The 13,786-nt window shown below is 29.9% G+C and overlaps 2 protein-coding genes across 2 annotated transcripts; both read left to right on the top strand.

Annotated features, from left to right (window-relative positions):
• Nucleotides 1-4,125: 4,125 nt before the first annotated feature.
• LOC134829182 (protein apterous-like) lies at nucleotides 4,126-5,725 on the top strand. The gene is made up of 6 exons (XM_063842180.1): nucleotides 4,126-4,164; nucleotides 4,226-4,398; nucleotides 4,523-4,801; nucleotides 4,860-5,260; nucleotides 5,322-5,521; nucleotides 5,585-5,725. The coding sequence occupies exons 1-6, from the start codon at nucleotides 4,126-4,128 to the stop codon at nucleotides 5,723-5,725; spliced, it is 1,233 nt and encodes a 410-aa protein (XP_063698250.1).
• A 6,778-nt stretch (nucleotides 5,726-12,503) lies between these two features.
• Nucleotides 12,504-13,674, top strand: LOC134829181 (LIM/homeobox protein Lhx9-like; the record flags this gene model as incomplete). The annotated part of the gene is made up of 6 exons (XM_063842178.1): nucleotides 12,504-12,577; nucleotides 12,638-12,772; nucleotides 12,830-13,024; nucleotides 13,080-13,210; nucleotides 13,266-13,492; nucleotides 13,555-13,674. Coding segments are annotated over exons 1-6 (882 nt in total), but the record flags the coding sequence as incomplete, so codon positions are not given.
• Between the last annotated feature and the right edge of the window lie 112 nt (nucleotides 13,675-13,786).

Below are 13,786 nucleotides of genomic sequence, written 5' to 3'. Positions count from 1 at the left end.
AACCAACAAAAAAGTTCACTTTCTTCTGAAACTGAAGAAAAAGAATTTTTTAAGTAGACTTGTTACTTAGAACGGCTCTGTGTTAATCAAATTTAATCGTTCCGCTTAATGCACAAAAACTTGTAATGGTAATTATTTATCCAAGTATGTTGGAACAAGTGCATACATTAATCATACACACGAAAAAAATTTCATAAAAAATGCACTTTTCTCAAAAAAAAAAAATTGCAATCCTTCAAGGTTCATGTCAATTTTCGGTTATCCAAAGACGGAGTTTGACAGTTACTTTTTGAGAAATCGTCAAGATTTACAAGGAACGTTGTTGGATGTACTTGAGGAGTAAAATCACCGAAGCATGGATTATTTACAGAATCTCCATAAAAATGATAATTTATTCCGTTGCGAGGTCTGAGAACTGTTCTGAGTAAATAGACGGGCACGAAGACAGCAGCGGAAAAAGCAAGTCACACGAAATTCATTCATTCCATATCAACACATAAATTGTTAAAAAAGTTGCTACCGCATTTTTCATAAATTATCTCTCGGGTCTATTGTATCGATGCTGATGATTTGATTATATATCGCAACGATCGCCGTCCCATTCATAGTCAGAGATCATCATTGAGATAGCTGAAAAAAAGAAGAAGATCGATATTTAAAAAGAATGATAGTTGATTTTTATTTTTATATTTTTTAGATTCCAAAGAATTTTTTTATTTCATTTTCGTTAATAATGTAGTACGGAACTCAACTTTTATGAATGATTTTTTCATTTGTTCCTTTTTTTCGTAGCTTCTGTATCATTCTTACCTTTTTTCGCACATAAATTACTATAATTATCTTCATCTTATTTTGTGCATGCAAGCCATCATCATCGTCAACGTCGACGACGTTCGAAAGAAAAGTCTTCGGAAGAACAAAAGATGTCTCAAGTGTATTTTTCTGTTGTTCCGCATCTCAACAGCTACCGAAATCCATCCTCCGAAATCGATTCTCTGAAAATGCGGAATAGAAAAAAAAGGTTACTATTAAAAAAAAATAGAAAACATTCATGTTTACCGAAAAAAAAAAAACAAAAATAAAGCAAAGCAAAAAATATTTGAAGAAGAATTTTGATTAGATGTTACTCTCGGTTGGTATCTGATTCGTTCAATTCAATTCGCGCATTGCCAATTTCTGGCTAATAATATAAATTTATAAAATAAATACATGGAAGAGTAAAAATTTTCCCAATCTTTATAGCATTTTCTTGTTTTTAATTGACTTCTGTCTTTTCTTCTTGCATATTCGTTTGTTTTTGCCTTGCTATGTACTTAAAAGGAAACAAGAAGGCAGGGCAACGTTGCAACAAAACAATAAAATGAATGAATACGTACCAAATATAGATCCGCACGAACATCGAACAGTTATCGAGAATCCGAGAATTTCGCTTGAAGTTGAAAGTTTAGCCGATCGTTGGCTTGATAGGCACTTGAAAGTAGTTTTTGCGAAGGGATATGGTCTGGATATGTCGTAAAAATTGTATTGAAGAAGTTTATTCCTTCATGGAAAACACTGTTTCGTGAGTAGTTTGTTCGAGACAATGGGATTTGTAATCTGGACCTTCTTCTTGTGTCCTGAACAAGAGGAAACCTCAATAACCATTTTGTCATTTTGTATATCGTCATTGCTTGTTCGTATTTAATCATGTCATTCACTTTCAGGATATGATACTTGTTGTACAACTGGTATGTTGTCATTCTTTGACGATTATACTCGTCATTTACTTGCTATATTTAATTATACTTGCATTTTGAAGATGAAAAAGTTGCAAAATGTTAGTAAAACGACTTTACTCATGCAGATTTTTGTTCAAATTATTCATTCAAGATATGGCGCATGTCTCGAAAATTTCCGCCATTCTAATTATTATACGATTTTTTCTATTCTTCATTGCTTGAATTTTCTCTCGTACCTCATTTTTAATGTTATATTCTCGAAAAAAGCCTACCTCTGAAATTCTTCTTTAAGAACAACTTGAATTTTTTTTCCTTGCTCGAATCTAAAAATAAAAATTTTTAATTAAAAAGCTCAAAAAGTAATAAAAAAAAATTTTTCTGATAAAATTCTTCCTTACAGCTGATGTTTGATGACAAATTGTGACAAAAAGCCGATAAAATTAACATAACTTCCTTCAAGCCTTTAATAAACATAAAAGGTCCTTCCTATTTAGATTAATTGTCGACAGGTGAAGATCTCGTCTCATTAAATTTCTCAACACCTTTCCGTGTAAACTCCATTCGCGCTACTGGATTTCTTCCAAAAACGTACTTATCTAAAAACGAGACAAATGTCTATTGTCTCGCTGTTGATGGGTCCCCAATTAATTAACAAAGTATCTTTGATGAGTATGGTAGCAATCTTCTGTATCATAAATAAACATATCATGAGAAAAAAATTCTATAATAAAAAATGTAGAAGTACTTCCGTTCGTTGCGACAAAATATTTATTTAAAAAAATATAGAAAAATACTGTTGAGACATCAGCCACATTCTACATTTTTTTTTATCCATACGAAAAATCAGTTGAATATTTACGACATTACGGTCAAGTCACAAGTAACGTCGTCTATGATCGTCTCTTTGGTAAGACACTTTATTGCCAGTGTGCTGTGTTGCTCACATATAAACACGAATAAATATTTTGGATCCTAAATTGCCCCTTATCTCTGATGATATCTATAAAAGATTTTATAAACAACACGAAGGAAAAAAAAACATGTTTCTTCATATTATATGAATTAAATGTGTATCGAACGAGAGTGAGAGATTTTTTAAGGAGATTGTCGAAAAAAAATGTTCTAAAGAGGCTTGATATTCGTCTATCTTAAAAAAAGAATAAATTTTTAAAGATTTTTCAATTTTTTGAAAATTTTTATGTTCATGGAATGAATTTTCAATAAATTTTCGGTTGATTGAAAAAAATTAAAAAATTTTTAAGAATTTATTTAATTTTTTGAAAATTCATAAAAAAATATATTTTTTTTTAATTTTTCATTTTTTCAATAATTTATTTTTTACGATCGGCAAAAATTTGAAATTTATGTCTAATAAAAACAATTTTCAAAAAATTCTAAAAAATAAAAAATAATTTTTTTTAATTACAAATTTTTTGATATAAGATAATTTTATAAATAAATAAATTAATAATATATATGATATGATAATATATTTGTAACCAATTTTCAAAAAATAGAAAAAAATTTTTTTTTGAAAATTTTTTATGTTTAATTAACGATTTTAAAAAATAAAAATTTGTTAATTTGTTAAGAGGAATGAATTTTAAAAAATAGTAAAAAATCAATTTTTTTTTAATTTATTTTTTTAATTTGTTATGTTTAAAAACAATTTTCGGAAAATAAAAACAAATCAAAAATTAATTTCAAAAAATAAAAAAAAATTAAAAATATTTTTTTTTAAGTTTTATGATTTGTTCAATTTATTTTTAAAACTTCAAATTATTTTTCAAACTTTTTAACGAATTACAAAAAATAAAAAAAAATTTTTTTTTTTAAATTTTTAATTTTTTTAAAAAAATATTTTTTTAATTATGATACTTACGAAAAAGCGCTCAAGTTATTCCTCAAGTAATTTTTTACTCCTTTTTGATTTTTTCTTCGTCTTTCATTTGTAGGTAGTATAAATTAAGACTTAAGAACCTGCCATCCATTCATTTTATTATAAAATTAATGAAAGCTGTGTTTTAAAAGTGTATTTGATATGTATCTCTTCATTTAATTCAATAATAAAATTGTATCGATATGGTCGCTCACTCAAGCATATACAGAACGCAGAACGAAGAAATAGACTGTTGAAAGCAGGAGTAGAGCGAGAGAGACATTATCTGAAAATAATTTAATTATCAAATGATTTTATGAATATAAACATCGACAACAAACAACTAGAACATCTTAAATGTTTTAATTTTTGTCTCTTTTTTTTCACAGGCAACTTTATGAATAAATAACAATGATCACACTTATGTTACAATAAAATTGTCTGTGAGCACCGCAGATAACGAAACCAGTTACGAGCTAATTGAAAAACTAAAGAGAACGAAAAAAATCACATATCGTCAACGATTATATGGGGGTTAGTCAAGAGCAAGTTTTTGTTATGCAGTTGGTAAGTCAATGCAAAGTCGCTATTGAACCTGAATTTTCATGTGCAATTAATTAACTCGTAGACACAACACTTTAAATTGAATCATGTAACGGAATCGCAAATCACAACGTACGAATCAATGAATCCGTCAATGGTGCAGGACAACCAAATGTGCAAATTGGGCTCGGAAAACAGTCAAGACATCTGTCATTTGCAACTTTCCGACTCTGCCGCAGATAACAATGCACTTCTAACGTAAGTTCTTCTTCGTCGTCTCCTTTGATTTATTACCGCATGACGCCGTCAACCGACTCGGGGTCATGAACTGCAACAATAAAAATTTCGCTATAAAAAAGTTTTATTTTTATTGCTATCGCAGCGAACAACCGACGACGTATCATTATGACGAATGCGGCTTTCAGAACAGCAACCAAATATTGCGCGAAATGGAGGACAAAAAGTTGTATTCGCTCAAGATGCAAAATAATGTGTGTGCGCAATGCGGAAAATCTATTCAGGATCGGTACTTTTTGTCAGCTGTCGAGAAAAAATGGCACATTGGGTGTCTCTTGTGTTGTGTCTGCAAGAAAAGTCTCGACAAAGCAGGCAGTTGTTTCTCCAAAGGAGACAACATTTACTGCAAAGTCGATTATTTTCGGTAAGTTTAAAATATTTTTCATAAATTTACCTCAAAATTCATCTAAAAAAATTATTAGAATCTTCGGCGCTCGTCGTTGTTCCAAATGTTTGGCTTCAATAAGTTCCTCTGAGCTCGTAATGCGCGCCAAGCAACTCGTTTTCCACGTGAGTTGTTTCAGTTGTGAAGTTTGCAACACTCGTCTTACGAAAGGCGACCAATTTGGCATCAAAAATTCCTCGATTTTGTGTCGCTTACACTTTGAAAAGCCCGAAAATCCAAACAATTATATGTTGATGCAAACAACAAAGTATAACGAACCATTAGATATTAACACACAAACGAACATCGAAGACTCGGGCAACGTTTATCCCGGCTTTTACAACTCACCTCAGATAGAAACGCCGCAACAACCGAGACAAAAGGGAAGACCTCGTAAGAGGAAACATAAAGATATTGAACGAATGACAGCTAATTTAGGTATTTTTGTGAAATTTTTTCCCTTTTTCGATCAAATTTTTTATAAAAATTTTAAATTTAGACCTCAATACCGAATACTTAGAATTAGGATTCTCGCGAGATAGTTTAACAGGATCGTCCCGTACTAAGCGCATGCGAACGTCTTTCAAGCATCATCAATTGCGCGCGATGAAAAGCTATTTCGCCATTAACCATAATCCGGATGCCAAGGATCTCAAACAGCTCTCACAGAAAACAGGCTTACCGAAACGAGTTTTGCAGGTAGGAATTTTCATCATATCTCATTTTTTTTAACTTTCAACTAATCAATATAAAAATAACAAGGTTTGGTTCCAAAATGCCCGTGCAAAATTTCGACGAGTCATTTCGAAGCAAGATGGCAAACCGGGCGAACACGAAGAATACGAAACGTACGCAAGTCCCATCCGGATAGGAAATAACGCGAGTCCCGGCTCCGTTGACTGACAAATAATTTTAGAATTATAAGATCTCAAATCTAGAAATAAACAAAAAATAATAAAATTATGAAAAACAATTTTCATGGTTTTTTTTTTCAATTTTCGGCGATGAGGTAAGTCCCTTTTTTATTAATGAGCGAATAAAGGAAAAACATATTGTTTGTTATTAAATCATTTTGCCTCGTCGGATTACATGCTTGAAATATTTGTAGGCATCTGAAGAGCTCCTTGGAGAATAGAAAACATTCACTTGAAACCGACAACATGATCAATAGTGAATGAAAAAATATAACAGGGGAGTGATTTCTACAGCACCCTTTCGACGTTAGTTCGCTTAGCATAACATTATTATTACAAGTTATGCCGAGACAACAAAAGGTATCATGTAACGCACTCGATAATGAGCTAAAAGTCACGTGCTTGCAATCGGATTTTCCGCCTTAAAAATAAATGGGGACGTTTTTTTAACAAATCTCCTTGTTTTTCGATGAACCAAAAATTCTCACATTATTTATTTTTTTTATCATCAACTTATAATTTTATTGATTTTCTGTGATATTTTTTTTTGAAAATTTGTTAATGAGCTTTAAAAATTTTATTTTTTTTTTTGCTTGGTTTGGATTAACTGGAAAATTATTGTTTTTAATAATTTAACTTACCTGAAAAATTTTTACTCCTTCGTCAGAAAATTTTTAAAAATTTCATCCATTTTATTGAAAGATTTATAATTTTATGAATTTTTTGTGATTTTTTTCGAAAATTGGTTAAAACTTTTAAAAATTTTTAATTTATTGCTTGACTTGGATTAATAAATAACAAAAATTTAATTAAATAGTTAAATAAAAAAACTTACCTGAAAAACTTTAACTCATCCGTCATGAAATTCTTGAAAATTTGATTCTTTTTCCTTTTTGACAAATTTTTTTTATTTAAAAAATTGACCAAAAACCTTAAAATGCTCAAGAATCATCATAAAACCATCAAAACTCGCGATAACGAGATTATCTCAAATCTGCAATCTCGTAACCTTTCGTCGGTTTTCCATAACTGCATTAAAAGAGTGCTAAAAAATCTAACCTCTTGTGAACAAACAAACACACGACTACCATCCGACATTTATTTGATGAATGTTAAAATCATCACATAATCATACCGCACTCTTCACAGTAGGAAGTCGACTAAATATGTTGTTTCACATTGTTTAGTTTACCAATTTGTAGTTTTTATTCGAATTTGTGCTGCTTGTTGTTTTTTCGCTCTATGAGTGACACGTGTTGAGCACAATTATCTTACCTTCGCCATGCACGTGTGTGTGTGAAAAATCGGGGGTGTATTTATGTAAATGGAGTCATGTTGCTTTTGATGTTTTTTCAGGAAAATTGAATTTTTACGTCATTACAAAATTTTCTTGAGTGAAAGAAATTGTCGTAAAGGATTTCAGGAAATTGACACACATCACTGACTTATTTTATGGATTTTTTGTCGTGACAACCCTCGTTAAATGTTTATTGATAATAATAGTTATTATTTAGTAAAATGACAATAAATATATTTATTAAGAGGGATAATCCGAGGAAAATGTAACTTTTTGTCGAAACACCTGTAACAACTTTGTCTCTATAGTTTTACTTGAGTTATCAGCGATAAATGTTCATGATACCGAAAATTTTTCAATTCTTTTGATGATCGGGTATTATTTTCTATCAGACAAGCATGAAAATCTTTATTCAATAACTTTTCGCTTGTTTTGAATTTTTTAAATACTACAGGGCGTTCAATTTTATTTCAACTATTTATTTTTTGAAATTATTTTTTTATTTTTATATTTATTTTTTTGTTTATGGAGAAAAATAATCGTCGTTACGAAAAATACATTTATTTGTCCAAATAATATTACCATACGAAATTATATAAAAAAAAATCATAATAAATTTAGGAAATTTAAAAAAAAAAATTTTTTAATTTTAGAATTTTAATAATTAATTAATTTTTAATTTATTTTTTAATTAATTTTAATTTAATTTTAATTAATATTTTTTTTTTGTTTTTTATATAAATTTATATTTTTTTTTAAATTTGTTTTATTTCTTTTTTTTATTAAACTTTTTTTTTGAATAGAGAATTTAGAAGAAATTTTAAAGTTTTTTTTTTAATTTTAGGGCAAGTTTTAAAGAAAAATATTTCAATAATTTTTTTTTAACCTTTAACAATTTCTGTCAAAATCATTTGAAAAAATGAAAAACAGTATAAGGCAAAAATCAAAGTTGAATGCTCTGTAGATTCCGCACACCAAATAAACATAATGAAGATATCAATTCTACATGAGGGACGAAGAAGCGCGCTAATTCTCCGTGCTTTTCATTGCATTCCATGGTTTAACATGGAGGGGTTGGCACTTGAAAAGGACCGTATTGCTCAAATCAGATATCTAAACAACAGGGGGAACTCAGGGAAAAGTTAAATGCGGAACCCGGTGATTATTATCATTTGATATTTGAGTAAACAAGGAAACGCTTTTCGACACATGTATCCGACAATTTGTCAAAATGAGTTGAAAATGTTTCATTTTTTTTTGTCTATGAATTGCAAGTCACTGCTTCAAACAGGTGAACAATCGATTGTTATCTCAAACCACACAATCTGCATGGATGCAACATGAGTGTCAGTGTCTAACATCGAAAAACCGAAAAAAAGTGAAAGATGTGTCGTCTTTCATTCATTTCCGAGAAAATATTGATACACATGTTTTTTTTCGGTCGATGTTGTCGTCTTCTGTACCGCTAAAGTTCAAGAGTTGATAAACCGCGGCATCATATTTTGTACACACAGAGAAAAAAAAGAGATTATAGACAAAGTTAAGTAGTAATGAAGATGATTTACGTGCCTTAATGTGTCATATGTGCGCTATAGTCGCATTTGGAACGTATCTGGTTTCAGATGTAACACTCATAAATCATGTGCAATTTGATATTTAAAATCTTTAACATTCATAATAATTCAGCATGTGACTTTTTTTCTTGTGTTCCAAATTTATTGCTCTGTAATTCGGTAAGTAGTGATGTTTTATGTTGCTTTATCAGCATAATATCGCCAAAAACCTAAAAAAAAGAAAATTTTCGCACATACATTAAAAAAATACTTGAAAATGCCTTTTTTGCTATATTTTAATAATCAGCTTGTCGCTCACATCCGCAGACATTTATCGACAGCAGCAGCAAAAAAAAGCCGATCGATCCAAATTCGTACGAAAACTTGGGAAACAAAGATGATGAGAATTGAACAAACAACGAGTGCAAAAGAGACAACAACTTACCTCAATGTATCGTTCTCTGTTTCTCTCGTTGCTTCGTGCTCGTCGAAATACACGCGACTTTTGAGGCAGTCTGTCGCTCGTTGAACGCAAACCAATCAGAATTTTTATTGGATTTTTCAGGCTGCGCTGTCGTACAAAGCAGCTCGATGATGGAGAACACGAGAGAATTCCCAATGTTTACTTTTTATGTTTGTTTTTAATGCTTGTGCAGCAAAAAAAGCAAAAAAAAAAAACTAACACCATTAATTAATTGCGGTTACATATTAACTTCGACACATATTTAAATAATGCACGGTACACACTTTCGTCTTCATTTAATTGTTTCTTCCTTATTTGGCGCAATCTTAACAGTTTTGCAAATAGCTCGGCGTTGAATAGCGAGGAATGAAGACGAGAAAAAGAGATGAGAGGAGGAAATATTTGCTTAGATTTGAATTTTTATTTACATGAAGCTTTTAACTTAATTATGTTTGATTTTTGTTATTTATGAAATTTTTTGTGTACACTCGAAATTTGTCTCTGGAGAAATTATTGTTATCCTTGTTCGACGAATTTGTGTTCAAATTAATTAAATTTTTTATGCCATCAAGAACAAAAATTTCAATTTTAAAATAATTTTTCCTTTACCTAAAATTTTGATAATTTTTTTTTAATAAAAAATTTTAACTAATTTTTTCAGTAAACAATTTAAAGGTTTTTTTTTATTTCAAAAATTTAAAGATTTTTTTATAAGAAATTTTTTATTATCAAAATTTTGAAAATTAAAAAAATTTATCAAAAATTTTTAGAAATTTTCTTGTATTAAAATACAAAAATTTTAAGATTTTTTTAATTATTGATTAAAATTAAAAATTTTTATTTTTTCGAAAATTATAAGAAATTTTTTTTAATAACTTTTTAAATATTTTTAGCATCGAGCATCCTCAAAAATGGATTCAAATCAACATTTTTATCAACAAGAGTTTAAAAACGCAAATAAAGGATAATTCTTACCGCATCGTGAGCAGCACACGTTAATTCAGGAGCATTTTTTTTTTTGCAATCCGCCTACAAAACAGTCGTTCTCGTACACTTTGGCAATATGTAGCTTTGAGAGGAAAAGCGCAGTTGTAGTAAAACCACCATGCCTACTAAATTTATGTTACCACGCACGCAGCAGGCATCAGTCGATACACTTTTTTATGTGTGTTCTCCTATCTACGAGCGGAGATTTTTCGTCGACGTCGTCGTCGTGGATGTCGATGGCTGTGTATGATGTTGGCGAAATGTATGGCAGACATACATTTGACTTTTCATGAACAAAATCATAAATAAAAAAGTGTAGTTTTAAGTGCACCTTCACATTGTGAAAATGTGTGAACAATTCTTTTAACACTTTTCTTCGGCATTTGTTTCTATTTTAAGAACGCGTGTGTTTGTGCGTACAAAATATTGCATTAAATTGTTGTTGCCACTCCGCTCTCTCACTTGTGTGTTTATAGTAAACAATAATTTCAGGTAATTAATCATGATTGCAATTATTCATACATTCCGTACGGGACGTTTAGCACACGGAGGAGACACGGGCTTGTGTGCGGATTGTGTGAATGTTAGCGTAAAAGTGTAAATAAAAGTGTTGGTTGTTCATTGAGAAAAAGTATTAACAAAAATAACACAAAGAGTGGAAACAAGATATGCGACAAATTGATGATTAAAATGTCAAGTTTTTTTTCGTGTGTGTGTGAATGACATGCTTCGCCACGAATCATCAAAGATTAAATTTTATTTTTTATAAAAGTGAAAGATGACACCATGACATAGAAAAACATGAAGTTAATAATATCTGACAAAGTTCATTAACAACAAATTGTGGAAAATTCAACAAATATTTGAATTTAACTTAAAAAAAACTTAAAACTAACAATTTTTACTATTTTTATGAATTTGCTCAAAAAGTTTAAAAATTTAGAAGAAAAAAAATTAAAAAAATGCAAACATTATAAAAATGTGAAAAATTCATAAATTAATATTCTAAAAAAAATTGCTCAGATTTAATGAAAAAAAAAAAATATTTAAAAAAATTAGAAAAATTAAAATTTTTAAAAGTGAAAAATATTAAGACAAGATTCTCGGATATAAAAATAAATATAAAAAAAAAATTTATTTATTAAAAAAAATTATTCAATTTCTTTTGTATTATGAAAATTTAAAAAAAAATTAAGAAAAATTAATAAATATGTGAAAAAATTAATTTAAGTAAAATATGACAAGATTTTCAGAGAAAAATTTTTAAAATATTAATTTGCAACAAAAAAAAATTCAAAAAACAGTGAAGAATGTTTAAGAGGAAATTGAAGAGGAAAAAATTTAAAACTACTTCAATGAAGGATGTTAATTGATATTTTCAGAAAAATTAATTTTTCAAGTGTTTAAAATGATTTCAAATTCAAATAAAACAAATTAAAAAAAAAAATAAAAAATTGAGAAAAAAAATTGAAACTTCAAATTGGCGTCATTATGAAACTTTCGATTAAAATTCTAAAAATACAAGAAATGTATACAAAATTGAAGTAATTAATCTATTGAAAATTTTTTGCAAAAGATTTTGTTAGTTAAGAAAAATAATCATTGAAAATTTAATGACTCATTAGAAGCTTTTTAATTGTTATGAGAAATAAAATTTTCAATCCAAAGCAAAGTTTTAACAATTTTGGATGATTTTCTCTTTCAACGTGATTTTTTAAGCGATTTTCTTATCTTGCCAAAAATCAATTAAAAACATGCCGTTTTCGCTCTATTTCCCCAATAAATCACAGTTTCATGGCTACTTGGATATAATTGCAAGAAGAACCTTCGTCGCTCGACACAATGGACGATAAAGAGCATCAAAAGTGAATTTTAAACATTTTATTTTTAAATTCTGCAGTTGTTGTTGTTTCGTTTTTTTTCTGCAATTTCATCGAAAATCTTTTGCAGAAATTTCTACGCAGAGACGAAACGAGCGAAACAAACGAAATGATATGACTTTAACGCAAGAATTACCTATGCGCTCGCTACTTGTAAGAGAGTAAGAAAAACCTATACCAAAAAACGGTTTTCGAGTTTCATAATGAGATAGAAATTTTTTGCCTCACCGTAAACGCAGTCACTTGTAGAAGATAATTAATAGTGTTTGCCATATACGTAAGAAGCATATTATGATCATAAAAGAAAAGTTCATGTATTTTACAACAACAACAACGAAGAAGTGTATAAATAAATAAAGTTCAGCTCTCGACGACGAGTGTGTGGAAGGCAAAAAAAAAAGAAATGAATGAAAGAAAGCAAACAGTAGCACTTTTCGAGAATTGATTGCACGTTTGAAAAACAACTATAAAGAAGAATGGGAACAAATTATGTCAAAACAACAGTCTGTGTCGGCTTCTGTTATCTTGATGATTTTTTCATTTGATTTTTTTTCCTCTCCGTTTCTCCCGAAATAGGTCAAATGACAATGATCAAGGAATTTCCGAGTCCTGTCAATTTAACCGAGATATGTTGTGCGTGCGAGAAACCAATTTTAGACAGGTAAGTCTCCCTAAAATTCGTAAAATCGATAACTTCCGCTGCAATTTAATTTTTTTTTAGATTTTACCTCTTAGCCATCGACAATGTTTGGCATTCGCAATGCTTGCGATGTACCGTTTGTTCACAGAGCTTAGACAAAGACGTGAGTTGCTACTCGCGCGATGGACGAATTTATTGTAAACAGGATTATTATCGGTAATTTTATGATTTTTTAATGTGACAATAAAATTTTAATTTTTTTTTTTCTCGTAGATTATTTTACACTCGATGCACAAGATGTGATAATATCATACAAAAAGATGACTTAGTGATGAAAGCGAAAGAGTTTATTTACCATTTGGATTGTTTTTCGTGCTATTACTGTGAAGTTACCTTCAATTCAGGCGACACTGTTGCTGTTCAAGAAACCGGAAGGATTTGCTGTACAAATCATTTCAAGAAATCAACGTGAGATATTGAAATTTTGTAATTTTCTGATGATTTTTGAGGCTTTTTTCAATAGAACTCCCCCTCCCGGAGGCATTGAATACACAGAGACGGCACAAAAAGGACGTCCTCGAAAACGAAAATACAACGTTCCAAATATTGAAAATGTGGATTCAACACAAGCTGCCAAAGATTCGTACAAATTCGGTAAAAAAAAATTTTTTTCATGAAAATCTCGAAATTTAAAGAAACAAATTTTTAGGAATCATTCAACATGACGCCAGCAATTCGTTAAATATGTATTACGAAGACAGTCAATCGCCGCGTGATAGTCTCTCAGCAGCAAGTCGTGCCAAACGTGTTCGTACATCCTTCAAACATCACCAATTAAGGACCATGAAGAGTTATTTCGCAGTAAATCAGAATCCCGATGCCAAAGATTTGAAACAATTAGCACAGAAAACGGGATTATCGAAGAGAGTTTTGCAGGTTTGTTTCTTTAAACTTAAATTTTCTTTCAAAAAAATGAAAATTTTTTTAAATTTTTGTAGGTTTGGTTTCAAAATGCCCGCGCCAAATACCGACGAAACGTCTTGCGATGCGATAGCGGGCAAAAATCCAATCCTGGCAGCTACACGTACTCCCCAATGAGTTCGAGCGCAAGTATTGACAACAGCGGAATGCCAATGGGAATTACTAATGATGGTGCGAACAGCTCCGTTGAAGACAACATGTTTTTCAATTAATTAAAAATACAAAACTTTTTTTTGTTTCGTAACTTTG

This window comes from Culicoides brevitarsis, chromosome 2, assembly GCF_036172545.1.
Source record: "Culicoides brevitarsis isolate CSIRO-B50_1 chromosome 2, AGI_CSIRO_Cbre_v1, whole genome shotgun sequence".
In the NCBI taxonomy this organism is placed as follows: domain Eukaryota; kingdom Metazoa; phylum Arthropoda; class Insecta; order Diptera; family Ceratopogonidae; genus Culicoides; species Culicoides brevitarsis.
Note: the sequence above shows the minus strand (reverse complement) of the source record. Positions and strands in the feature narration are given on the sequence as shown.

Bases quoted from the DNA above. Each gene is read 5' to 3' on its own strand.
- LOC134829182 (XM_063842180.1), top strand. From the start codon at position 4,126: ATGGGGGTTAGTCAAGAGCAAGTTTTTGTTATGCAGTTG. The intron at 4,802-4,859 runs GTAAGTTTAAAA...AAAAATTATTAG, and splicing joins TGCAAAGTCGATTATTTTCG to AATCTTCGGCGCTCGTCGTT. The intron at 5,261-5,321 runs GTATTTTTGTGA...TTTTAAATTTAG, and splicing joins ACGAATGACAGCTAATTTAG to ACCTCAATACCGAATACTTA.